The following is a 24452-nucleotide window of genomic DNA, read 5'->3' on the forward strand; positions in this document are numbered from 1 at the left end:
TCCGTTTATTTCGGTTCTTCAGCGCTTTACTTAATCGGAAGTACCGTCACTCTTTACGTAACAGGCACGGACCGGAAGTAGTCGTTGTGATTGAGGTACAGAGAGTGAAGTCGCACATTGACAAAAATGGTGAGTGGAAGCGTACTTATAGTGAAATTACAAAAAAAAACAACTGAATAAGTATTTTGGAACGGACGTTTTGTCAAAGCAGAATAAAATGCAAACAATTTGGGGGTTTTATCAGCGAAGTTATAGTAGTTCTAGTCCCTGCATCGTTGCGTCCATGATGACAAGACTAAACCGGACTTGTCTGTTCCAGAGATCTATGTTCATATTGTTATTTGAACTTTGAGAGATGTTATCTTAGCTAACCCATTGTTTGATAATTTTACATTTGACATTATTGTTAATTTGATTTAGTAATATTGTATGAACGAAAAGAAAATGAAAGTGAAACCCTTTGTGTAAGATACACATTTTTCTACTCGTCAGTGGTTTAGATAATGATGTAAATTAACGATTTCAAAGAAAAAACATACAGCACTTGCCATGGGGATAGTCTAATGTGTCTTAATGTACTTAAGTTCAATCCAAACACCTAGACACTGTGCAAATGGGAAACCTAGCACTCCCCAATACTATCCTAAACAAACTAGGGTTTTCATTGATATACAAATATAATAATCACGTTAAACCTTACAAAAAAAACCCCCGCTTAATGTGAAGTTCACTTAATATGAAAAGATGAATATAAATGCCAACACATTTTACTAGCAAGCTTAACCCTTCCCAGTACTTTTTCCCAAAATGTGGTTCTCGTTAACATAAGATAGTAATCACATTAAGCATTGCCATGTAGGATTTGTAAAGCTAACCATAGTAGTCCAAATGCATGGCACAGTTAAGGATATCCTAGGAATATTGCTCTGTGCCTCATATTTAACCCCCCAAATGGTGAGGTGTTGTAGTATAGTACACTGACTTGATATGATTTGTGATTTACAGAATACCAGAGGATTTAGATCACAGCTGAAGGACAGCATCCCAGTGGCAGAGCTGTCTCCACAAGCTGGAGCGTATGGGGTGCAGGACACACTTCGCAAAGGGTTTGTCTTTAACAGTTTCTCATGAATTATGAAATGTAACGCTGTCAATAATAGTATATGGTTTTATATATATTATAATGTGTTTACAATGCTCTGGAACCTCTACACTGATTACTCTGTTACAGATTCACCAGTGTGAAGAATGAACTTCTGCCAAGTCATCCTTTGGAGCTTTCTGAAAAGAACGTGAGTGTGACAAGTCCATTCAACACTTTCCTGTTTTTTTATTTATTTTTTTTGTATGTATTTTGCTACTAAATACTGTTATCTCTTGATAGCCACCATACTTTAGACATATTTTGTAATCAATATTTTTTGTGATAATAAGCAAATTCTGTTTTGTGCTCCTTTTCTTTTTAGTTTCAGATCAGTCAAGATCAAATGAACTTCAGCACTCTCAGAAACATTCAGGGAATACATGCACCTTTGAAACTGCAAATGGAGTTCAGGGCAACAAAACAGGTATTCTAGCGCGCTAAACCTTTTAAAAATGAATTCGGTTATATTGCAGCAAATGAACCAGTGGTGTCCTCCACATCATTGATGTGTGTGGTCCAGTGGTTAAAGAAAAGGGCTTGTAACCAGGAGGTCCCCGGTTCAAATCCCACCTCGGCCACTGACTCATTGTGTGACTCTAAGCAAGTCACTTAACCTCTTTGTGCTCTGTCTTTCGGGTGAGACGTAATTGTAAGTGACTGCAGCTGATGCATAGTTCACACACCCTAGTCTCTGTAAGTCGCCTTGGATAAAGGCGTCTGCAAAAGAAAAAAGAATTTACCTTTTTTTAAATGTAAATCCTGTAAAATCCAGGATTGACAATTTAACCTTTGTCAAAAATATGCATGTCAAATGTTGGTTTAAGTGTTGGGTTACCATATGTACAGTGCCTACTTGTTTTTCATATTAGTATTTCATATATTTGTTCTAGGCAGTGTTATACAATACATTTTATAGACGTTTTAAATATTCAAAAAAACATTACATCAAACACTCTGCCCTACTTGGCTGTAATGTTAAAGGTTAAAGCTCATAGTATATGGAGATTCAAGGTTGTGTAAGCCCCTACATTTTTTTTGTCTGCTGAAAATTGTGAAGGACATGATTTTGTCATCATATACATTTATTATAAAAAGCCATATGTTTATTTTCAGATCCAGCGCCTGCCATTCCTCCAAAGCTCAAATATTGCACTTGATACACTCAGAGGAAATGATGAATCCATTGGTTTTGAAGATATATTGAATGGTAAGCTTGCAAGGGGATTTGACAATGTCACTGTTCTGGTTCAAAAACCAAAATTATTAAACAGATTGTCATGCAAATACAATAGCTTTTACCAGGTAAAAGTGGATGGGAAACTGTGCCAATGTTTACATTTTAACCTGATGACGGGACCTATGTGGCCTTAAAAGCTAAAATAAGCTTGATAAGATTAAAAGGATTTTGTCAAAGGTTTAAGTTGGTTCTTTTTTATATATATAAATTAGGGGTGGGCACCAATATCGACATTTTGATGTGATATTGATAATAATTTCCGTATCGCGATAAAAAAATTCAGGTACGCTTGCAGTGGCATACTTTTAATTGCTAATACTGTTAAAAATACCAACAAAGTATAATCAAGTTTATTTTATACAAATGAAGAACCTGTGTACCTGCTCTACTCACGTTTCTTCACCTGTTTCCTCTCACCGGCCAATCCCTTGCAGGAAACAATATCCTGTTTTCAAAAAGTGCGTGCCTCAACTAATTAGGAAACAGGAGCGTCATTTTTAAAGGGGTACACACCTAAAAACAAACTTAAAACAAACAAACAAACATGATACACAGGAAAATCGGCTTAAATAATTTGATATATATTTTTTTCTTCTATTCAGAACGTGCGCACAAGGTACCAAACGCTATTTGCATGCTGCATTAAGCACTATTGGGATTATTTTGAGATGTGCCTATGCATCAGTGGTTCATTGCATTTTTTCCATGTGATTACTTAAACTATTAGTAATGTATTTTTAAAATGTGAACTTTAGGTATTATAAATTAGATGTACTTTTAAAACTATTATTCGATTTTTTTATTTTATTTTTTTTGCCAAATCGACGATTAATATCGACGTTTATTTTAGAAATAATTTACTTTTTTTCAATTTTTATTTTCCATTTCAGGCAGAGTGGGTGAAATCGACCTTTATGCTTTAAAAAATGGCTTTTTATGCCATTGAAAAACGTCTCATTTTGCGAAACCCCTTTATCATATTAAACATGCAACAAAACCATGGTTACCAACATTCTAATTGAATAACATTTGACAAAAATGTTCTCAAATTTAAAAAAGTGTGGAGCGGAAGAATAGTTGTCAATTATTTATTTTATTGTGATGAAAATATTCAAATATTGTTAACAGTTCATACTTTCACTAAAATGTTTTAAAATAATTGCTGTATTGAGAAATTATCTTGCTAGAACAGAAAATAATACTGCTAAAATATTCTCTAAAATAAACATTGCAGAATCAGATGAATTAACAATATTGATCAAATTGTCCTAATTTTACAAAATATTTTTTTTATATCCATAAACGTTGTACTGGAGAATTTTGATTTAAATTAAATGTCACACTGGACATAAAGCCAGCATTCATGTTGTTGGTTCTATTATTTATTATAAAGTCTGAAATCAATACGTTCCCTCCTTTATGTTACATAATTCACAATTGAACTCTAGTAAAAAAGAATGCACGTATTGCAGAATATGCATCTTAGTACAAATACACACTATTATTGGTATCTGTTTGTTCTAAAAAAAATTACAATGATATTTAAATTTGAAAACAGGCCTACAGTAGTGCATACAGAAAAACTCAAGTAACTTGCCTTGATTCCTTCAGTACAGAGCATTGCTAACTCAGGTGATCCATCAGATACTGTATTTTGAGCACATTTGCATTCTGATACTCTCACTAGTCCTATCCTTTAGTCTTGTCTTATCTTTTGCTGAGAACTACTGCTGCAATAAAAACAAGAAATGAAACATCCCAACGTTTAGCAAAGAGCCGTGGCAGCGGATTAGGGCCCATCATACTGTAGACTGTCACTGTTTGAGAGTCTCTACGTGGAAAGAGGTCCTGATGAAATCCACGTTAGATTTGTACTCCTGGCACCAAAGAGACGTGTTATCAATGCGCTGCATCTTGTAAATAAAATATATGTATATATTTTTTGAATTTGTTACTTGTTTAAATCATAATCAACACAAAAGCACTGATTAAAATAAAATATATCCTGACATATATTTACATATCGTTGAGATCCCCCCCCCCCCCCCCCATTGCTTTCAATGGCTTTGGTATTATAAAAGACCTCTTTGACATCACAGACATTCCTCTAATTCTATCATAAAACGTTCACCTTAACAGCTTCAAATATCACATTGTTAACCGATTGTTTAATTTTTAATATTAGTTATGTGTTAAGCCCATATAGATACATACTAGTTGATGTATAACACATTTCACAAAAACCTTTGCCTAAATCCTTTGACTACACCAAGGATGGATTAAATCTAAAATTATAGTGTGGTTCTAATATATAACTAATTAATGATTAAAAAAATAAATAAAATAAGCCAACTAGATATTCCATTCTTCTATCTAGCACAGCACTGCTTTATATTCATGTTTTCCTATCCCAATGCTGGTTGATGTGCACTTTCTGTAATTGAAATATAAATAAAGTAGGTTTAAACTAACACCGATCAGCATTTTCAAAAACACAACTTTTTTACTTGACAAAACTAGTAAAATGTCAATTAATTCTGATCTGTTTTTTATTTGCAGATCCGGCACAAAGTGAAGTTATGGGAGAGCCACATGTCATGGTTGAATACAAACTGGGTTTGTTGTAAAATAATAAGATAACTTATTTTTGCTCCTTCAAGAATGGCACTGTCTTTTTACATACGCCAAGGCATTCTCTGTATTTGATGTCAAGAAACACAATACACTTCATATAAAAATGGTTCTGTTCTTGTTTTCATGTATTTACAATATGAAGATTAGTTATTCTTTAGAATGAATTCAATTTTTTTTAATGGTTTGTTGAAAAAATAAAAACTGCATTTCTTCCAAGTTTTACAATCAAATTACAGTTTTGCTGACATTATGAATTTTTTCGTCAATGTGCAAATTCTTAACTTCTAAGCAAGGTCTGTAATCAGGTGTTATCACAATTGGATCTGGGGCTGTCATGTCACAATTAAAAAGAGATGCATAAAAAAATAATTTCTGCTGGGGTTAAATATTTAAATAGGGTTCTTTCTGCTCGTGTTTCTAAATTCAGCACTATTCAATGTTTTAAAGACAGAAACTTTGTTTACAGTATGCTGGTGTCTCAAAAAAAAGTCGATAAAGGCAAAGTAAAAATAAAGTTACACCATAAGAATGTTTGATTTAAGTACAGGATAGGAACAGCATGAAACTACACATTTGTAAAGATCAGAAAATAGATGAAGACAAAGTAAAAACAATTCTTAAATTCTATATGTAGTATAGAAAAACAAATATTATGTACACATTGCCGTCAACAGTGCGAAATCCGTCTTGACAAGACCTGTTTTACAGCATGCAAAAGGCAAGCCGCTACATGTTAACAGCATTTAGTCCAACTTCTCCTCCTGGAAGTAATCTGCATCATTTAGGCAATCTTCAAACTGATCATACTGCTGCAAGAACAGAGACAAAAAACAGAAAGATTGTTGGAAAATGATGAACATTAATTCACAAAGAACTGTAACCTAAGAATTCAAGTTTGTACATTCTGTAATTATTTCAAATCAGTAATCAACCCATAATGATTTCAAATAAGTCTACGAAGAGAATGCTTTCAGTGTTAGGGGGAGTTGTAATACCAGACGTTAGACTCCAAATATGTCTTGATACTTGTGAGCCAACCTTAATACATGAGAATACCCTTGGTAAACCATTTTACATTTATTTTTGGGAATATTAAAAAAAGTTTGATTCCAGTTCTACTTTTAAATAAGTATATTAGAAAAACCCATAGTTTCAAACTTGACATGCTTAAGTTCACTATTTAACTGAGTTATTAGATGTAAAAAGAAACCACTCATACATATTATGTAGTTTTTTATTTTTATTTTTTAGTAACCAATTATTATTTTTATTTATTTTTCCCCAATTTGGAATGTCCAATTATGTTTTTTCTCCTCACCGCAGTGAGTCCCCACACAGCACAGACATTCTGAGGGTGTGCGTGTGAGCGTCCTCCGATCTCACAAGCCTAAAGACAGATGTGCTTTTACACCGAGCAATCCAGAGCAGAGGTGGGCAGGCTACCAATCCCCGAGAACAGAGATCAGCCCTGCTTTTTATTCACTCTGAATATGCTCGGTTTGGCCAGTAGGGTTCACTGTTGCACGATGAAGAGGAGTCCCTGATGGTTACCCATCCCCCCCATGCGGGGAGTATCGGAGCCAATGTGACGCCCTCTTCAGAGGCCCCAGCAAAGTTCGGTCTCTTTGCACAGCCTGGACTGGAACTGGCGCCGTCCAAGCTGTGTGACTCATCCTGCGCTCCCAGCGGCAGCGCTTTAACTGGATGAGCCAAATCGGGGACCCCTATGTTATGTAGTTTTCTTTAAGAATCCTCTATTTGTAATTCATGACATACCTTTTTAATCCAGCCTTGACCGTCCAATAGAGAGTACACCTTCAAAACCACATCCTTCACAGGTTCGTCCTCATGTTCTTCTTCTTGCTCCAGCACAGAGCAGCACAGCTTGAACAGGTGGTATTTGAAATGCCTCAGCCGATGATAGACCTGAGTCCGCTCAACGCAAACACTGCCAACGTTCAAACCCTTTAAAAATCAAAAAGGCCCAGAGCTATAAAAAGTTTACATGTACTCTAGTGCCCCGATTCCACTGCCTTTCCCCAGGTACAGCTGAGCTGGAGGGTCTTTCCACTGACGCTCAGCTATACCATAGCTACACCTCAGGTAGTACAGTTTTGTATCTGATACCCAATGGGGATCAAGCTGCAGTACAGACGTTTGTCAAAAGACCGAAAATAAAAACAGCAACAGATGTTTCTTCAACTTTGTCCCGCTTTGCTTGTTTGCATACATTCAGTCAATCCCACAATCCACTATGACCTTTGCTGTTGCACTACTACTTCCTCAGTCAGCTATACCTGACAACGTGACACTGGAATGCAGACAGGCATCTTTAACTATAGTGTCTTACTTGTTTGTCGTGTGGCATGAAGCTGTCGTCCTCCAGAGTTTTGGTGTCATACTGCTGTCCCGACAGGATGACCATGTACTTGCTGTGCCTGTGCATCTCACAGGCCTGACATGGTCCACGTCGTACTCCAATTGAAACGACCTTCATGCTTGGGTAGCACTCCACACGCTCCTGTGAAACAAATTTCACAAAACTGCATTGCAAAAGTAGGACTGAACTCAAAGACAGCAGTTAACTCTAAACCTTACCAATAATAATTTTAATGGCATTTACAGATTCAATAATTATCTTAATCTTAACCCATTTACAAACAATTTACTTTCTGACTACTTTATTACAACCAGGCTTTTTATGAACAACCATGAAATATCAGAAGATCTGAGGTGTACATGTATACTGGCTTGGGGAAAAAAAATGAAGATGTATTGTCAAACCCTACAGTATCTGACAGAAACAGTAATCAACCTGCGAAGGTTGGGACATATATTTAATTGATTCTTACAAAATAATTTGGGTCATAATGGCACCTCCATCTGTGTGCATCCTTTGGAATTACATACTGTTCAGTTCACCGGTGGAATCCATTTATGTTGCTGTTAACTGAGATCAAGCAGGGTCAACACTTGAAAGAGGCTGGGCAGTATAAGAATATATAAAATATGAGCTGTAATATATGAGTGTCCCATAATGTTTAGTTTAACAGGTGAGCCAGGGTTACGACATTCTTCTAATGTTAGATGTATATTAAAGCACCAGACAGAGTACAATATTCTAAGTTAAATAAAAAATATAACCTTGTATCGTTCCTTCCATCGACTCCTTTGTTTTAAATTCTCGAGACGGGGTAGAACAAAGCGTTCATCATAGAAATGAAGTGAAGTCCTCATTTCCTGTGCATACTTTTTTCTTCGGGTGCCATCTGATTTTAAAGGCAAAAGGTAAGTGATTTTGAGGTTGATTTCAGTATATCTCTAAAACAATTTTGATTTTCACTTGAGATCATACATTCAAAAATTTTTGTTGACTTTATGTTTATAGATAACTATGTGATTCCCCTTAATTTCAATTAGAAATTGGATCGGAGATTTCCTATAACCTGATCAGAGATCCCTAATCTCTGGTAAAGGACCTCAAATGTTATCGTGCAAACTATGTTTAATCTCTTCCATTTACATCCGCCAGAAAATATGTAAATACAGTATGCATTTTACCTTTGTTCTGCTTGATGAAAGAAAATCTCTGTTCTTATATTATAAATCACTCAAACTTTCTTTCCCTTGGTAATTAATTTTATGACCGAACAGTGCACTCAATTCCGTTTACATGTTATACATTTAAGTGGCAGATAAAAACAAACATCACAAAAGTTGTTCGCCTTTGTGCAGGAGGTGTCTCAACTGATATTTTAGTAGTAAGTTATTGTTTAGAAATACCCACAGCGTTACATCGTCCACCCCTGGTAATTTAAAGATTGATACAGCACACGACCCGGAGATAAACAATATAAATACAGAGGAACTGAGTTGTAATATTGTGAAGGCATCAGAATTAACAATTTCAACAGGGATAACCCATGGAATTCTGAGCAAACAGCATTACTCTTAGAATATTGAGGAAAAAGTTTACGTTCGTTAGCTGCTAAAAATCGTGCTGCATAAAATCAAGAGAAAAAACAAACAGAAACTTAAAATGTCAAAAATAAAATGAACGCAGCATTTAACGGCACAAGATGGGCCTTACCAGACATTAAGCCCTCTTCTGTGGGTTCTACTGCTTAAATAAGAGCTTTATGATTGAGCCCTAATCGTGGGTTACACAACTACAGATTCCTAGTCCTGTGACTGGGACCAGTTAACATTTACTCCAATCAAATGCCACACATCCACATGTTAAATGGTGAACTTACCATAGAGAGACTTTAAAAAGGTGTTGTCGAGTGCATTGATGAGGAGAGCTTTGACGACAGTCTGGAAATGGGAGTAATGACTACATGATGAAACTGAAAAGGAAAAGATATATATATATATATATATATATATATATATATATATATATATATATAAATAAATTAATTATACATTTTGCCAGCTACATAAAACATTTATTTCATATATCGTCCCACTCAAAACACTTCTTATGTGCCCACCTATCAGTCTGTGATCATTTTGGACACCTCTCAGTTTCTCTACATTGCAAAACTGTTCACAAACAGTTCCTGATGTAACACAATCGGTTATAACCAAACAGCTAAAATCATTAACTTACAAAGTGGAATGTGGTTTATCACAAATGATTTTTCTGCTGGTGCCTCGTCTTGTATTCCAAACTCAGCACCGTCATTCTCCTCTTCATCATCATCATCATCATCATCAATAAAATCTTTCATGCTGCCATTCTCCTCATCACTGTTGCTTTCTGACAGTGTGGCTGGGTAACCTTGAAATGATTCATCGTCAGAGTCCTAAAAACAAATTGATAACAACAAAAACTAGAGGTGTGTCTGCTGGCAAAAACAAAAGAATCCCCATGGCACAGTGCAGATACTGTAACACCAAGCTCTCTAGGAACTAAATACTTTCCTTTTTGTTTTCATTTCTTTTTTCAGTTACATGTAAATCCTCCAATAAAACCTGTTGCTAAAACAGACCTGCAACAAAACCAATACAAAGCAGGTTTTGAGAAAAGAAAGGTTTCCAGGGGAGCAGTCCAAACAGCAACCTTTCTGATTGATGACTGGCATATTGCTTGTCACTGTAGGACTACTTTAAACCACCAATAGTGAATTTGTTGCTGACATTGACTTTCTGTCCAATACTGATTGCTCCAAAACAGAATCTTTCAAATTGCATTGAGTAGTGAGCCTTCATATAAAGATGTGCGGATTAAAATATGGAGATAAGAACATAAGAAAGTTTACAAACGAGAGGAGGCCATTCAGCCCATCTTGCTCGTTTGGTTGTTAGTAGCTTATTGATCCCAGAATCTCATCAAGCAGCTTCTTGAAGGATCCCAGGGTGTCAGCTTCAACAACATTACTGTCAGCTTCAATAACACTACGATGATCTGATGATCTGATTAAGTAATATTTTATACCAAATCCCTTTCAGTGAGGTTTGGGTGCACAGTGGAAAGCACCCAAACCTCGACAATTTTTTTTCCTAAAATGCAGTACTGTCAGCATGCAGTGAATAAAATTGCTAAATAATCATATTAAGTTTTTTCCACCTTGCATATATGATTTTGTAATCAGAAATGTCCATGTTTTTTGTGTGTGTGTTATAATCAAATAATGGATGAGGCTAAGGCAGTGCACCTAGGACATTTTGTTGTATAATGGATGTATAGTTATCACTAGACAGATTTAGTCAGTTTAGTATAATGGTAATCAGCGCAGATCTTTTCAGTATGATATGCTTAACCATCTTGAATGCCACACATCACCTCCAATGTTACATTACTGTAGCTTCCTCTTCTGGCCCTTATCTTCTGCGAAAGCTGTTTCAGCTTAATTTGTCTCTCTTTTACCCTGTTACTGTCCTCTTTCTCCTTCTTTTCATTAAAAATGGCAGAAGATTTATCCCACTCTGTATTTTCGTCAGATGCCTCAGAATCTTCTCTAAAGGAAGTATAACGCTTTTTAGCTTTGCACTTCCTGACTGGGGCTCCCCCAGTGCCACTGTTCGATTCACTGTCACTCTCAAGAAACACGTTTGAGGAGGTCCTTTTGCGCCGGTTCTTGGGTGCTACACATTCCTTGTCACAGTCGTCTCCAACAGGGTTTTCCTGAACTGGGTTCCCCTCTTCTGCCCTGCTGCTGGAAGAGCTAGCAGCATCATTCTCGCCAAACTGGGACTCGGTATCTGAAGCTTTGCTGCTGAAACCCAAATCTGAATCATCATCACTGTCTTGCAAGTGAGACAGAAAGCCAATCCTGGTTCTCCGACGGTCAATACGGGATTTCGCTGTCTTCTCCTCTGATCGTGTCCTTCTTCTCGTTTTATAGGCGATGCTACTGTCCATCACGCACAACCTGACAAGGTAAAACACACAGTTTGCTAATTATATTCCAGACACCAGCCTTTGCAGCTATAGCCTTCTCCATTGTATTCATGCTCAAGGTTTCTATCTGGGAGGGTAGCTTTTTTTTTTTTTTTAACAAAATGAGGTTCTGGATGGATCTAATAAAAATATCTGATTTCATTTTTCTGTAATGGGATCTTACACATGAATGACACTCTCTTGCCAAGGCATCATTTTTAAGAGACTTTGGTGGCTGGTTTCACAGACCCCAATCAGAACTAATCTTGGACTATCTATTGTTACCCATTTTTGTGTTGTTATGATGATAGTTTATCACTGAGTAAACTAGATCATCACACATTTGCGACCTGATTCGAAACCAAGAACTTCATAGGTTAAAGACACTATAGCATTGAACGGTAGCCCGCCTTTCTTGTACTAGTCGTCGCTACTTCCTCTACCTAATTAGAGCAACGGTAAAACTGTGGTTATAAAGAAATCATAAAATACTAATAAACACAATTGCAATATATGTATAGTTTTTCATAAATCGTACGGACAAATAATAATAATAATAATAATAATAATAATAATAATAATATATAAGAAAAACGGAATGTTTACTGTAAAGGTTTGATTGCATCATTGCAGTTCGCAGCTGGAGTAGTGTATTGTTGTTATATTATTAGTCGTAGTAGTATTTTCCTGTTCAGTGCGGGGTTGTAATTATGAAATGTAACTTTCATACTAACCGTCGCCCAGTAGCTGGGTCATGATTTAATTGTCCTGCGACAGACACTGGCGTCCGGGCCAGCAGTTATAAAAGTATTATCATAAACAAAAAATGCTAACTACAGTAGTTGGTTTATATGTCTCATTCGACAGCTTGGGCTAATAGTTGCTTTAAAATGCACATATTATTACATGTTATAGTTTTACAAAATACTGTACAATTTCGCCAACGCCTGAAAATTGTTTGTTTACCTTCCTGGTGCGCATTCCACAGATATCACACACAAACACTAGAGTGGCAGCAAGCCACCATTGAGTGCTGACGTCATGCAACTGCAATGTAACCTGGAAGGAAACCGTCACCGCTGTTTAAACTAATACCGGCCGGCTCTTTTTGCAAGCAGGAAATAAAGAGAAAAACTTTCTTAAGTGTGTTAGACTCGGGATGCGTGTACAGGAATACGCCTCCACGATACTCCAGAATTAATACCCAGATGTAATTTGTTCAGATTTACACACAAGACAAACATGACATTTGTTGCAATAAATTAACATATTCACATGTTTCCTTTGATCACTCAATACCATGGTCCTAAATAAGATTATCTAGTTGTTGGGTATCACTGCTAAACTGGTAGCCTATTCAGGTATGTTCGGTGTTTTTACATTGTAGTTGGTTGGTAGTAAGCGCTGGAGTTGATCCCAAGGAGGTAGCAGCTGTAGCCAGTCAGGTACAGAACTAATTATAAACCTTTCCTGGTTTTTTAGAATATTTTTTCAGGACCGCATCTCATTGAACCAGTCCATTTTGAGAAAAAAAAAAAAAACATTTGTGAAATGTTATTCCATTCTGTGCAAACCTACTACAAGCTTTGCTTGGTTTGGGGGTATTTTTTGGCCACGTTTAGGTCTCCAAACTTCTCTTAAACGTGTAATGTTTATCCAAATAAAGAAGTTTAATATAATAATCATCACTACATGACAGTGAAACGCGTTTTACTATCTTACTGTATGTAGAATTTCCGCACACTCGGTTTCGCATTCCCTGGTCCAGCTCAATCAATAATTCTGTATAGCTGTGTTAATTTCTTTCTTTCTTTTTTTCGCACAGGTAATACAGCTCAAACAGTTTTATATTCAAAATCCCGTGGCAACTTGATGTTATGCCGTTCTCTGTAATCACCGTTTTACCATGGTTAAATTATTTCCACTATCTTGTGGAATGAAACTACTACCCCAGTGGCTGTTTGAATGAAATAGTCATGTTCTACAGGTTTTCAATATAGGTTCAGCTTTCTACATGTAGCATGCGTGCTGAATAAAAGGCGTACTGCAGGACACAGAAAAATGAGTCTGTTTTTAAATTATATACTGTAATCTACAACATACTGAAACGTATTACCCTGCTCTATCACAGATCTCTCATTGTGTGTGTGTATATATATATAGATAGATAGATAGATAGCTAGCTAGCTAGATAGATAGATAGATAGATAGATAGATAGATAGATAGATAGTTTTATTTTATTTAGCCCATGTGGTACCTGTACTTCAAAACTGACACTTCTACAATGCACCCAGGATCAAAAAACTCTTTATTAAATGATCAAACAAGCAATACACAAAACCCAACTTTCCTTTGTTAAAAAAAAATAAAATAAAAATGAGCTGCGAGTATGCGTCGTAAATGAAAATCACCTGAAAGTCATTTGTTTTATAAAGTAAACGCTAGATGGCAATGTTGTACCATGAAAGCAGCATTTATGCAAACAAACATAACACAACTTTTACACAAAAGTACTCAACAGTATCTATTCATTCTGGAAGCATAGAAAACATGAATCCAAAAATAAAACGTGCCACACTTCTGTAGAAGTGACTGTATTAGGTTTGAACCTCCTGCTGTATTTGTTATATTGCTCACTGGCTGTGTATAGAAGGGTCCACATTATATTCTAGAGTCACTGCCATTCCGTGTCATTGAATTGCTTTAGGGCATCTGAAAATACACACCAGAAGATGAAATACTGTATCATAACAGATGTTGAATCTTTACCTTACAGAAGTGGCTGTCAAAGCGCAATGATTTTCATAAAAATAAAAAATAAACCCTTTAAGGAAAGTTACCCATCATTGACTGAGCACATCAGTGGATATTACAAAGCACGCAACATCAGCACTTTAATGAACAGCCTGCTTTCCCTGTATGAGTGGAACAATCATATCATTATACAGTTCTGACGTTTAATAGTGGAACTAACTAGAACTGTCTTCAGAATACCTAAGGGGGTACGTGCTCTGATGCTTTTTCAGTTACTTACAGACTTAAATATAGTAAAAATCAGTTTTCTGTCTGTAGGATTACACCAGTCCAAACCTGAAGAGCTGCAGAGAGGGGTGGCTTAGGCAGGTTCTCAATGAGCCCACTAGATATGCTAGAGAAAATTAACAAAACTTTTATTACTCCAAAGCGTCATTAATACAACTTTTTCTGATATATATATATATCAGAAAAATAATATATATTTATATTGTTTTATATACAAAACTAGAAACAAACAACACAGGAATCACAAAGAGTGTTTTCTTAAGTGGTTTATTTCTCAAAAAAGGTGCTAATCACACTTTGGAGTAAAAAAAAGTTTTTGTGAATTCTTCAACAAAAACCCATCTGCTTTTATGGTGATGCTTATGACCAAGTCTTAGCAATAAGACAACTATGCCATGTATAGGTAAGGCAGCCCGCATTAACATGCTCATTTCCTTTAAAAAAAAAAAAACTCCAGACATGTAATGTAAAATCTAAAATGATTTGGCAATATACAGATAGAACCCTGTACCAAACAAAAAGCCTCATCAAAATTTCAATGTGAAATCCTAAATATTCTTTTGTGCCAACTGCAACATTTCAACAGGTCTTGTTTATGGATCCAGCAACTTAATTACTGTTCTATTTTCCTTAGTGTTCATTTGAAAAAAATAGGGAGGACTCAATCTAGTGACCGTGAGATACAATCTTTCAAATGAAGTTCAACAAGGTGCCATTTAACTAGACATGAAGTGACTCCATGGGTTAGTGGGCTCGCAACAGGAAGAGATCGGGAGGAAGCAGGCAGCGCTGCCTATTATACTCCTTTACGTATTTCAATTTATACAGTCCGCAAAGCAACGAGATTCAAGTCTGAATAGCAAAGGCTGTGAGTATGGGTTTTGAACTGCGGAAATGAGGCTTCAGGTCATGTCACACTAAGCACATTGCGTCAAAGAATGTAATGCTGGACACTGACACTTTGACTGACAGAGGAATGGTTACTGCTCTCGGAAACCTAGTAGGCGAATGTCGATCCTGGCCCTTTTTTTCCATGTAAAATTAGGATGGTAGCTGAAGTCCAATGACGTCCCAGAATAGGAAAGATGATACACAGCACTGTTAATGTTGTCAATGTGACCACTATAATTCCATCATTTATTATTATGCAGTAATAGCTCATGTGTTCATTATAGACACAACACAGAAAAACAAAGGCCTTCTTCCTGACGGTCTTTCAATCCTCGTCTTCAGTGACCCCATCTTGAGAGACGCAGCAAGAACAACAGAAATAGTTCTATTTATCCCAGTCTGAAGTATATTTAAGACGTTAGTGGATTTTGGGCTTCCTGTATACTGTATTTGTTCATGAGTCCCTGGTAATAAAACAATGTAAAAAAGGGGGCCATCGATATACTTTGAATCCCGTATTTAACAGAACCAGCTCCACAAAAAAAGATCAGTCATTTTTTTTCAAAAAGTAGGTCAATCCAATCTTGTCAGTTGAAGGAGTGATAATCAGGGCTTTGTTAGCACAGCAACATTATCACCGTTCCCCATGCTGTGCTGAAGATCTTTTGGTCCTTTGTTTGTTTTCATGGTCTGACTCAATATATTGTTTTGTATTTATCTAGTAAAAGAACTCAAGGGATGTTTAGTGCAAGAAAAGGGAGATCAATGTTAATGTTAGCTTGTGCTGGTAAGAAACAAGGAATGGATATTAAAGAATTGGTTGTCTTTCTGAAAAATGTCCATTTCACATCCAAATTCAGTGCACATATTAAGTAAAAATGAATTTTGTTGTTCAGTGTTTGGGAATGAGAGGCAAAGAATTACTGTCATTTGAGGCAACCAGTGGCATGTGTTCCTATAATCATTATAATTATCATTATTATTAAATAATTTTTCCAGGACAATGGTCTGGGTTTCTCTGGGGGAGCACACGTCACTTTTGTACACCATCTTCTCATCTCCACTGGATTTCATTCAGTGCTCAGGCTGTGTGCTTATAGCTGGAAGCCTTCCATGGGGGCCTCACACTGCTGGAAGATGTACTGCTGCTGGTCAAGGTCCACTTGCGGGGCGATGCTCGTATCCTCATCCTCCGGGCTGAAGTAATGCTCGATCAAGTCGAAGGCCTTCTGGTAGATCTCCAGGTTCTCGTGGCCCTGCAGGAACTCGATCTTATCCAGACCTGAAACACAAGAGGGGAACAGATCAACCTTTCTGGCTTGTTTTCTTTAAATCCAATCTACTGATGTATCAAATGTAACTCTGGGGAAAGAAACAGTTTTTTAATAGACTGTGTGTAGGGAAAGTGAATGTGTGTATCTGATGTTTTACCCTCGATTTACACAGTCACTGCAGGAACACATAAAAGATATATAGAGGGTGAAATCGCCTGATTATATTTGTAAGGTTATACTGATGATGGCCATACTGAGCAGTTTCATTGCTGTGAGCTGAATGTGCTTCAACAGCAGCTTAAGCAGCGGACAACTGTATGCACAATCTAGCTATGGGTGCAAGATAAATAAATCATTGCTGAATTGCACTGCAAATCCATTGCCCGCGGCTGTGTTTGCCTCACCGTATGCCTCCTCTATGAGGGCGCAGTAAGGGTTAACACCACTGCCACTCCTTTTGGCCTCTTGCTCCCCAAGCCGCAGGATGTTCTCCAGGCCATTGAGAGCCACCTGCACGATCTTCGAGTCCATGACAGTGAGCAGGTCGCACTGGGGTTTTATACAGCCCAGCTCAACCAGGTACCTGGAGAAACAACACCCAGCCTCACCAGCACACCTCAGAAAACACTTTACCAGTCCACATGCAGGAGTGGTGAAAATAACACACACAGTGATTAATGGACTATATCCTATTAAAGTAATAATAAGAAACAGAAACATCCTAGGGCTATGATGTGTATAGTGGTAGTCTTGTTATATGTTATACTTACATTTGGAGTATAAATTCACTCATTTTAAAGGATTAGCACTAAGAGTGAAGCCATGCTATCGTGCTTCCTGTCCATACCTTATCTGTTCTGCTGAGCCTCCAGATGTTGCGTTTGTAATAGCCCACGCTGCTTCCTTCCTTGTTCTGAATTCTGCTACTTGTAGAATGTTTATCAAAGCTGGGAATATGTTGGCATCTATTACAGTCTAAAAAAAATAGTAAGGTAAATGGGGGAAAATATTAAATACATGTGAGATTATTGCTGAGAAACTGTAATCCCTGATGTGTATAAAATATGTCAATTAGACCACTCTGGAGTGCACCACCATTACTGATTGCTGTTTATCTCCTGCGTTAGTGAACTGCCCCTTCATATTATATATCCTGTTTTGTTATTGTATACACATGTCCTGGGTCCTTCCTCATTTTTAAAGTACTGCTGTATTGCAAATCATGTATAAAATAAAGCTGTATTAGCATCTTAGCCTAACTGTGCATTTGCACTCGTTGTGAGTCAGCTCATGGGCCAACATATGAAACCACAGGAATACATTCAAGAACAAGCAAACGCTCCTCTTTGCACAATGTTATCTCCTGCTTTACAGATTACATACCAGTCACTGACAGGTTCAGTAGATGCCCATGCGTTTCCTACCTGTATCTGTGCCCTGTTACCGGCAGTGATGTTTGATATTGTCCAGCAGGCTTCCTTCTTAATGGACTCTTTCGGGCTACTAAGTAAGTGCAATAAACTCTGCAGAGCTGAGCAATTTAGAACTACCTACAAAAAACAAGATGCAAAATCTATAGGCAGTAATTATACACTTTTGGTCACAACCTTTGGCTTTTCTCTTGTGTGTCAGATTAAGGCTGTACCCACCACTGCTTAAAATACAGGGCTTGAGTCTAAAACAGGTAGTTATTTTTAGGTATCCACTGGAATAGCAGGACAAAGGCATCAATAACAAAATATGGAATGAGAAACAATCTGTACAATGATCAAAGTGTAAACAATTCAAATACATCTTCTCTTAATCTGAAATTAAAACTTAAAAGTAGAGATAGGATTCTTAAAATGTAAACACCCAACAATTCATTGAGAGTATGACAGTTTGTACCTGCGTCTGCACGTCATCTCCTGTCACAATGTTACCCACTGCTCGGAGAGATGGGGAAACCACTTTGTAGTCACTGTGCCTGCAGTAACACACAGCACACAAATGCACAATGCAGGTAAGAGACATATATACAGCTATGGTCAAAGTGAACACAGTTATTAGCTTCAATAGATTGTCACTTGTAGAGGTTCATCTCCAAACCCATCATTAACCCAAACAAGGCCAGAACTCACACAAAAAGCAGGTAGCAATAAAAATAAAGAATCTGTGATATGTCATGTCAACAAAAATGTTCACACAACTGAATGAGCAGTTTTGAAGCTTTATTACTATATATTTAAAAGCTTATATTAGACACAAAAACATCCCCAAACTAACCCTTAATTGAATTCACTTACATTAAAAGTTCTACTAATCTCCTGCAAAGCCCAGCGTCAATGACAGCCTGGATCTTGTCATTGGGTCCGTCTGAGAGGTATGACACAGCCCAGCAGGCATCCGCAAGGACGTCTACATCATTGATCAACAGCAGCCAGGACAGCACACTGAGACTGGGGGACACCTGGGGGATTACACAAGCAGAGACAGGTTAATAAGCGCTGTCGATAACACAATAGAATGAATTACAAAATGGACACTAGCAAAGGGAGCGGATTCAATGCCAGACTGGCACAGCTCTGTATAATGTCACTTCCACTGCAGTGCACACCTCTACTCCAATGCATCCCCAATGTAAAAACACAATCACTCATTGAAATGCGATGGCTCTCGTTACCTTGGCAAAGTCAGGGGGAGGATTCTTCCCTCTGCACAGATTGGAAAGGGCCCACACTGCATTCCTCATCATCGTTAGCCGGTTCTGCTTAGATAGCAACCTGAAACAACGGAGACAAAACACTGGGTGCACTTTCTTAACTTTCTTTCATGGTTTACCTTTGGATGCATGGTTTATGTGATTCTTTTGTGATTGCACAGTGCTAGGTGTACTTACTGGAGCAGGGGGGGCAGAATGTTGCAGTCCAGCACATAGTCCCGGCACATAGTGCTGTCTCCAGCTATGTTTCCAAGCGCCCACACTGCCTGTAGCACACAAACAGGAAGTTAAAAAGCAATACAGCAAAGACAGGGTCAAGAAACAGTAATGTTATGTAGCCCTTATCTAACCAATATGAGGACATCTATGGGTTTCCCAAAGATAACACAACCATGGTTTACTATTTCATTGTTTTTAACAGAAAATACAACTTGTATTGTTATAAAACTAAAAACAAGTTAATTTATTAACTCAACTTTACATCCACTCTTGTTTGTTGCACGTTTTGTAACAATTTAAATACTTTTACATTTAGATTTTAGCAGCCCAGAACACAGAAACAGATCAACAGCTCTCAAGATGTAGCCAAAAGTTTAAGTGTGACATAGTACAGGTGTGTCCTTCCCCATTAAATATCTTGCGTTGCAGTATATATTGCACATGGGTGCAAGTACTAAAAGCAGCAATTCACAGTGAGCGGTCAAATGTAATGGGTCATTACAGTGGTTAAAAAGAAGTGCTTTGTACCTGCTCTTGCACATCCTCAAACTCTGAGCTGAGTAACTCTATGAAGACTGGCACAGCCCCCGCTTGGATCACAACCCTGGTTTGGTGGGAGGTTCCTGACGCAATGTTTGTCAGCACCCATGCTGCTTCAAACTGAAAACAAATATTAACTTTACAACAACTGCATTTTACACATTTAAAGCTCAGAGCTGCCTAAACTACAAGACACTGAAGAGGTTTAGCAAAGTACAATACTGTACTTTAAGCTACTGGTATGTGTTCTTCATGTGGTTTTCATATACAGAAGACAGAAGACATGAGCATACAGAAAAGTGTTCCCACAGCTAATCTGAACACTGGAACAAATCTGCCACACATTAAGACCACAAGCCTTTTAGATAATGTATTAGTAGACTACTATGGAACAGCAGCAGCTCCAGCTCACATGGAACACTTGGAATCAACATAAAATGCAGAACCTTTTTTAGGCTCATAAGCAATTAAAAAAAAAGAAAAAACAGCTGCTACCTGAAGGGTACAGTTTTCTCTCCGTTTGAGAAACTCCACGAACCTCTCAACCACACCTGGGGTTGCAATTACCTCATTAATAGGTGGGTAAGGCTCTGTTTAAAAAAATTAAAAACAGAGAGACAATACATATTTTATGTATGTTATATATATATTTCCATGTGTTTGTTAGATTTCTTATTGTAAGTGATCTCTAAAAAGCAAAACCCAAATGACTATGAATGGTGGAGGTAACTGAATCCTTGTGTCTGAGTAAAGCTACAGGATGACATATCATTTGAATTAATCACATTCTGGTCAGACGTTTAAACACATACTAATGTGCTTTTTTTTTTTTTTTTTTTACCAGACATCTAGATTTACTGATTTTCTGCACTGTTTCTACTAAAATGCCATTACATCAGTGAGGAAACCCTAGAATGTGATTGCAATGCTTACGTGATGGGAGACCAGGTGCGTCCTCACCTTTTGAAAGCAGTTTTCTAAATTTCTGGGTGCCGGCTAACTGCTGCTCTGGAGTTTCAGAAAAGATCATCTGTGTCATGTCTGCTGTTATGACACCTGTCTGCAATCCGGGACAAACAGAGATGCATGGTTTTATTTAATAGACTTTTTTTCAGCAACGAATCAAGGTTTGCTTGAGAATGCTGGATAAAAATACACTCCTAAGCGAAAAAATAACCTTTTACTATATTTAACACTTTACAAATACAGTGCATGTACATTCACAGTGCAGTGAAGATGTGACAGTAATATACATTTGGGCTTACTCACTGAGATCATGTCCATGTTATTGACCTGGGACTCGAGGAAGCCGCTGTCTGACATCCCCTCCACCTCTGCCCCAGATTCTTCTGCTGTTGCTACATTACGTCTTTTAAATAACTGCAATAGAGAGGCTGCGCTTACAGCAAATGCAATAAAACAGCTGGAAAGAGGCACAACAGTACACTGCACAAAGAGCACTCCCAGGTAGTGCTCCAGCTCTATCATCTCTTATTTCAACTTGTTCAAAGATTTAGGACAAGAACAGATAGGTCTGTGCTGGTCATGAAGAGCCACAAGACAGGAATTTGAATTACCATTAGAACATGCCATTACATGGCAGCATAGGCCACTACTAAACCGATTTAAAAACTAAATGATAAGCCATAAAAAATCCCTCATTGAGACTAGCTACCTGGTAAGATAAGGCCTCTGGTTATTGAATAAAAACATGAATGGCTCTACAAAGGGAATGCTGTTTGCAACTCAGCACAGGTTCAAAGAAAATTAAATAACGTGTATTTGATACACCCATGTTTTATTTTATTTCATCAAGTCTAACTAGAAGTTATTTAAGGGGTGATGGATTGTACCTGCTCCTCTCTCTTCTGTTTCCGCAGCTGCAGCCCTTCCTCCTCCCTCCTCCTCCTCATCTCATCCGTGTTCAGAGATTTATTCTTGTAGCGTTTCAGCCTCAGATTCTCCTTTCCTGAGCTCGTCATGGTGTCTGCACACAGATAACAGCTACCACAAGAAGAACAAAGAATAGTGTGGTTATAAGAATCAGTATACCAAGTTATATCACAGTCCGATACAGATTAAAAAAAGGAACATGCAAATATAAACTATAGTATGTTGAAGAAATATTATGAAACGTAATGATTGATAAAGCGCTGCGAATCATGAGCCAGCAGGATAAATAGGTTACATCATTATTATACTATCAAGAACTAATGGATGGCCATTAAACACAACTGGATGAGTCTTCCCTCTAACTCTTGCCCCTCCACTTTATTCCCTTTGTACAGGATAAGGAAAATGCAGCAGGCTTGGTAGACTAGCCCTGCCTCTCAGAGGAACTCACTTCCAGCAGTAGGGAAAAAACAGGATTTTAAAAGCAGGGGTTCAATTTGGAGTGCCATGGTGCAGCAGTGACACCCGTACTAAGAATCAATTAATGTTATATTCAATAATCAATCAATATTATTATTATTATTTGATCCTGTTCAAATTGCTTGGTTTCACTAATACTTTGATGTGTAATCTTACTACTCTTGCAGCAGGATGAATATTGATGGTTATTTCTGGTGTAACCAAAACGTGCTTGTATTAAAATGTGTATATTAACTAAATGAACACTGTTGAATTAAACAGTCAAGTATATTCTGAAAATCTCAATTTTGGCCCTCGTTATAAAACCCAAAATAGAAAACATAAATCTAATAAATACAGCCTTGCAGTTTAAAATATCGCTATGTAACTTGATGGTATCTTAATAATTAGGAAACTCGTTGTAATTGTTTCCTGGATATAATTATGTTATACTCAAATTGTAAATTGAAATATACACATACATGCATACGCAAAATACTAAAGTATATGGATTAGAATAATTCATGTTTCATTTCATACTAAAAAGTTGTTGCGAGTTACAAGGCAACGGAGGGCAAACGACACCACGCCCAGTGTACGATACAGTGCAGACAATGCTACCCAAGCTAATTCGTTTGTAGTCTTTTTTTTTCATTTTGAATGAGGTTCCCACATTTACTAATTACCAATAAATTAATAACTAGAAGCATCAACTTTATATATTCATACAGAGGTACAAAAACGATCAAGTTAAATCAGTAATACAGCTTGACTTAAAACAAACAAGTATTTAGCCCTGACCACAATGAAGCAGAGAAGTAATGTACAGCATAGTGTGTGGTGCGCGACTACCAGACAGAAGAACGCGCCTTGTTACAGAAACTTTACTTAAGCTAATAAATAATGCATTTACAACTGGCAATCTAAATTATCAGGGGGTTCGTGACGCGAGTCTCACCCGGACAGGAGATCACGCCTCGGGATAAAATCGAAAGCAGGTATGCGTTATGAGTTTTGTTTTTCTGGGTTGGCACTCGTTGAATCCATACCCAATACATACATTATTAGTCAGTTTTATTAAATAAGGAGATCACGACAATAACGGGTGTGTGAGTCTCAAACGGTTTGTGTAGTCAGTGGATATATTATCAGAATACCCATATATTCTATTAAACACACTGCAATATTAAAACATGTATTGCTGTTTTAAAAAAACTGCTTTTCACTTCCCTTCAATTACGCAGTACAAATAATTCACCTAGGAAATGCCCAGAAAACAGAACTCGGCTGTTCTTAACATGACCATTCAACACCACGTCAAAACACAACATCAATATACTAGTCACATTATCAGTATTTACGTATATACCTCGCGTACATGTATTGGTTTGGATATCACATATATATCTTTTCCATCTATCAGTACATCGTCTTTCAGTCGATTACCTGTTTGTTGTGCTTTTTGTATAATTGCTATGTATTTATATCCAGGCCGCTGTCAGCTACCGGTGTGATACTGCGCCTGCTCCAGATTTTTTGTGCCTCAAACAGCGCATGAATGGAACACTCCCCACGCCTGCGCACCTCTACGCTTAGGCACTGTTAATGTGTTTCTATGGGGAACGAAAGAAATAGGTTCAGTGTACTGTATCATGTCATTTCTTCCTAAATTATTTAAAGCAGTACAGCCTATGAGGATTTTAATTAAGGAATCCGTTTTTCAATACATTTCTATTGATCCAATATATATATCACAAAAAAGTGAACCGTTAGCCAATTATTTTCTGAGACTTAATTTCTTTCCAATAAATATGCAAACCAACAATTACAAAAAAAGTGGTTTCTTGCACAGTGCAAGGGACAGACATTTGGTGGCTCAAGTACTTCAAACCAAATATACATTCAAGTAGAAAAGATATTAATGTATTTTAGAATACATTAATCCCATTTGTATCATTTCATAGTTAGAAAATATTATTTAAAAAGGTACATGTACAGTATTTATTATATGTTTTAAAAGAAAAAACAA

General features: G+C 37.1%; 3 protein-coding genes across 8 annotated transcripts; 1 reads left to right on the forward strand and 2 right to left on the reverse strand.

Moving 5' to 3' along the window:
- Nucleotides 1-36: 36 nt before the first annotated feature.
- LOC117973004 (proteasome maturation protein-like) lies at nt 37-5245 on the forward strand. Its single transcript, XM_034923791.2, has 6 exons — nt 37-129; nt 1006-1106; nt 1232-1292; nt 1467-1568; nt 2258-2351; nt 4941-5245. Exons 1-6 carry the CDS (start codon nt 127-129, stop codon nt 5006-5008), a joined length of 429 nt encoding a protein of 142 aa, XP_034779682.2. The 5' UTR covers nt 37-126; the 3' UTR covers nt 5009-5245.
- LOC117405909 (coiled-coil domain-containing protein 82) lies at nt 5176-12492 on the reverse strand. Of its 3 annotated transcripts, none has more exons than XM_034009417.3 (8): nt 12370-12492; nt 10807-11395; nt 9631-9826; nt 9272-9364; nt 8160-8284; nt 7366-7536; nt 6792-6980; nt 5176-5824 (listed from the first exon to the last, which is right to left on the reverse strand). In XM_034009417.3, exons 2-8 carry the CDS (start codon nt 11383-11385, stop codon nt 5759-5761), a joined length of 1419 nt encoding a protein of 472 aa, XP_033865308.3. In that variant the 5' UTR covers nt 11386-11395; nt 12370-12492; the 3' UTR covers nt 5176-5758. The 3 variants fall into 3 exon arrangements, with proteins under 3 accessions (XP_033865308.3, XP_033865310.3, XP_033865309.3); XM_034009419.3 differs by lacking the exon at nt 12370-12492 and adding an exon at nt 12138-12359; XM_034009418.3 differs by lacking the exon at nt 12370-12492 and adding an exon at nt 12010-12112.
- A 1203-nt stretch (nt 12493-13695) lies between these two features.
- On the reverse strand, nt 13696-24035 carry LOC117406094 (importin subunit alpha-5). 4 transcript variants are annotated; one of them, XM_034009867.3, is made up of 14 exons: nt 23870-24035; nt 21925-22075; nt 21341-21451; nt 21005-21131; nt 20567-20661; nt 20060-20191; nt 19490-19578; nt 19274-19373; nt 18897-19060; nt 18499-18577; nt 18036-18161; nt 17459-17586; nt 17016-17194; nt 13696-16619 (listed from the first exon to the last, which is right to left on the reverse strand). In XM_034009867.3, the coding sequence occupies exons 2-14, from the start codon at nt 22051-22053 to the stop codon at nt 16432-16434; spliced, it is 1647 nt and encodes a 548-aa protein (XP_033865758.2). In that variant the 5' UTR covers nt 22054-22075; nt 23870-24035; the 3' UTR covers nt 13696-16431. The 4 variants fall into 4 exon arrangements, with proteins under 4 accessions (XP_033865758.2, XP_033865759.2, XP_058887049.1 ...); XM_034009868.3 differs by having other exon boundaries at nt 23802-23879; XM_059031066.1 differs by having other exon boundaries at nt 23793-23878.
- Nucleotides 24036-24452: the final 417 nt, after the last annotated feature.

Source organism: Acipenser ruthenus, chromosome 9 (genome assembly GCF_902713425.1).
Source record: "Acipenser ruthenus chromosome 9, fAciRut3.2 maternal haplotype, whole genome shotgun sequence".
NCBI lineage: Eukaryota > Metazoa > Chordata > Actinopteri > Acipenseriformes > Acipenseridae > Acipenser > Acipenser ruthenus.

Excerpts from the sequence above, each read along its gene's own strand:
- LOC117405909 (XM_034009417.3), bottom strand. The coding sequence starts at position 11,385 with ATGGACAGTAGCATCGCCTATAAAACGAGAAGAAGGACACGATCAGAG. Across the intron at positions 9,365-9,630 it reads GATAAACCACATTCCACTTT|TTTCATCATGTAGTCATTAC; the intron begins GTAAGTTAATGA and ends TTTCCTTTTCAG. Across the intron at positions 7,537-8,159 it reads GATGGAAGGAACGATACAAG|GAGCGTGTGGAGTGCTACCC; the intron begins GTTATATTTTTT and ends TTTGTTTCACAG.
- LOC117406094 (XM_059031066.1), bottom strand. Across the intron at positions 19,374-19,489 it reads ATTCTGCCCCCCCTGCTCCA|GTTGCTATCTAAGCAGAACC; the intron begins GTAAGTACACCT and ends CCGTTGTTTCAG. Across the intron at positions 19,061-19,273 it reads CTCCCCCTGACTTTGCCAAG|GTGTCCCCCAGTCTCAGTGT; the intron begins GTAACGAGAGCC and ends GTAATCCCCCAG.
- LOC117973004 (XM_034923791.2), top strand. Across the intron at positions 1,569-2,257 it reads AGTTCAGGGCAACAAAACAG|ATCCAGCGCCTGCCATTCCT; the intron begins GTATTCTAGCGC and ends GTTTATTTTCAG. Across the intron at positions 2,352-4,940 it reads TTTTGAAGATATATTGAATG|ATCCGGCACAAAGTGAAGTT; the intron begins GTAAGCTTGCAA and ends TTTTATTTGCAG.